Source organism: Myotis davidii, unplaced genomic scaffold, assembly GCF_000327345.1.
Source record: "Myotis davidii unplaced genomic scaffold, ASM32734v1 scaffold3578, whole genome shotgun sequence".
NCBI classification, from domain to species: Eukaryota; Metazoa; Chordata; class Mammalia; order Chiroptera; family Vespertilionidae; genus Myotis; species Myotis davidii.
Genome location: NW_006289094.1, coordinates 329634 through 330225, shown reverse-complemented (window position 1 = coordinate 330225; position 592 = coordinate 329634). Strand labels below are relative to the sequence as shown.

The window sequence follows — 592 nt, the reverse complement described above, 5'->3', positions numbered from 1 at the left end:
GGTGGGAGTGGGATGGCCGTGAGTGGGGGCCGGGCTCTCCCTGACCCTGGGGACCACAGCCTCCCCCAGAGCCTCCCCCATGTGACCGCAGAGCCCAGATTCTCCAGGCTGGCGCGGGTGTCACTCACCGAGGTGCTGTCCCCACTCAGGCCCTGGGAGCGGGAGCTGAAGCCGGTCTGCAGGGTGTGGTACTGGCCCCGGGACGCGCCTGTGGACAAGGGCTGTGGTAGCTTGGCCTGGCTCACGGCCTCCTGCCTCCCCTCCTGCACCCTGGGACCCACTGGGGGGTGGTGATGGGGGTGTCTTGGCTCTGGTTCCTGCCATCTGTCTCCATGACGCCAGCCCTGGTGGTGCCTCTCCCACAGCCCCCCTCGCCTCCGGCTGTGCTGGGGGTCAGACATGCTCACCCCATGACCTCCCAGTCCCCTGGGCAGTGAGCCCGGGACTCCTGCATCAGCTCTCCAATCTGCAGGGCTCAGGGCCTGGCCCCCTCCTCCAGGCAGCCACACTGACCTCCTGCAAGCTGGTCCTGAGCTCTGGTCAACAGGGGTGAGGCTTCGCTCAGTCTCCCTGGGCCCGTCTGTCCTCAGGG

At 68.4% G+C, this 592-nt stretch overlaps 1 protein-coding gene across 1 annotated transcript in view; it reads right to left on the bottom strand.

The window, feature by feature from the left end:
- The window catches only part of PKP3 (plakophilin 3), a 25859-nt gene that overhangs the window by 5000 nt on the left and 20267 nt on the right, over positions 1-592 (bottom strand). The window contains exon 2 of the mRNA XM_015562390.1: positions 10-208. Within this exon, the coding sequence (XP_015417876.1) occupies positions 10-208 (199 nt within the window). The remainder of the gene's footprint in view (positions 1-9; positions 209-592) is intronic.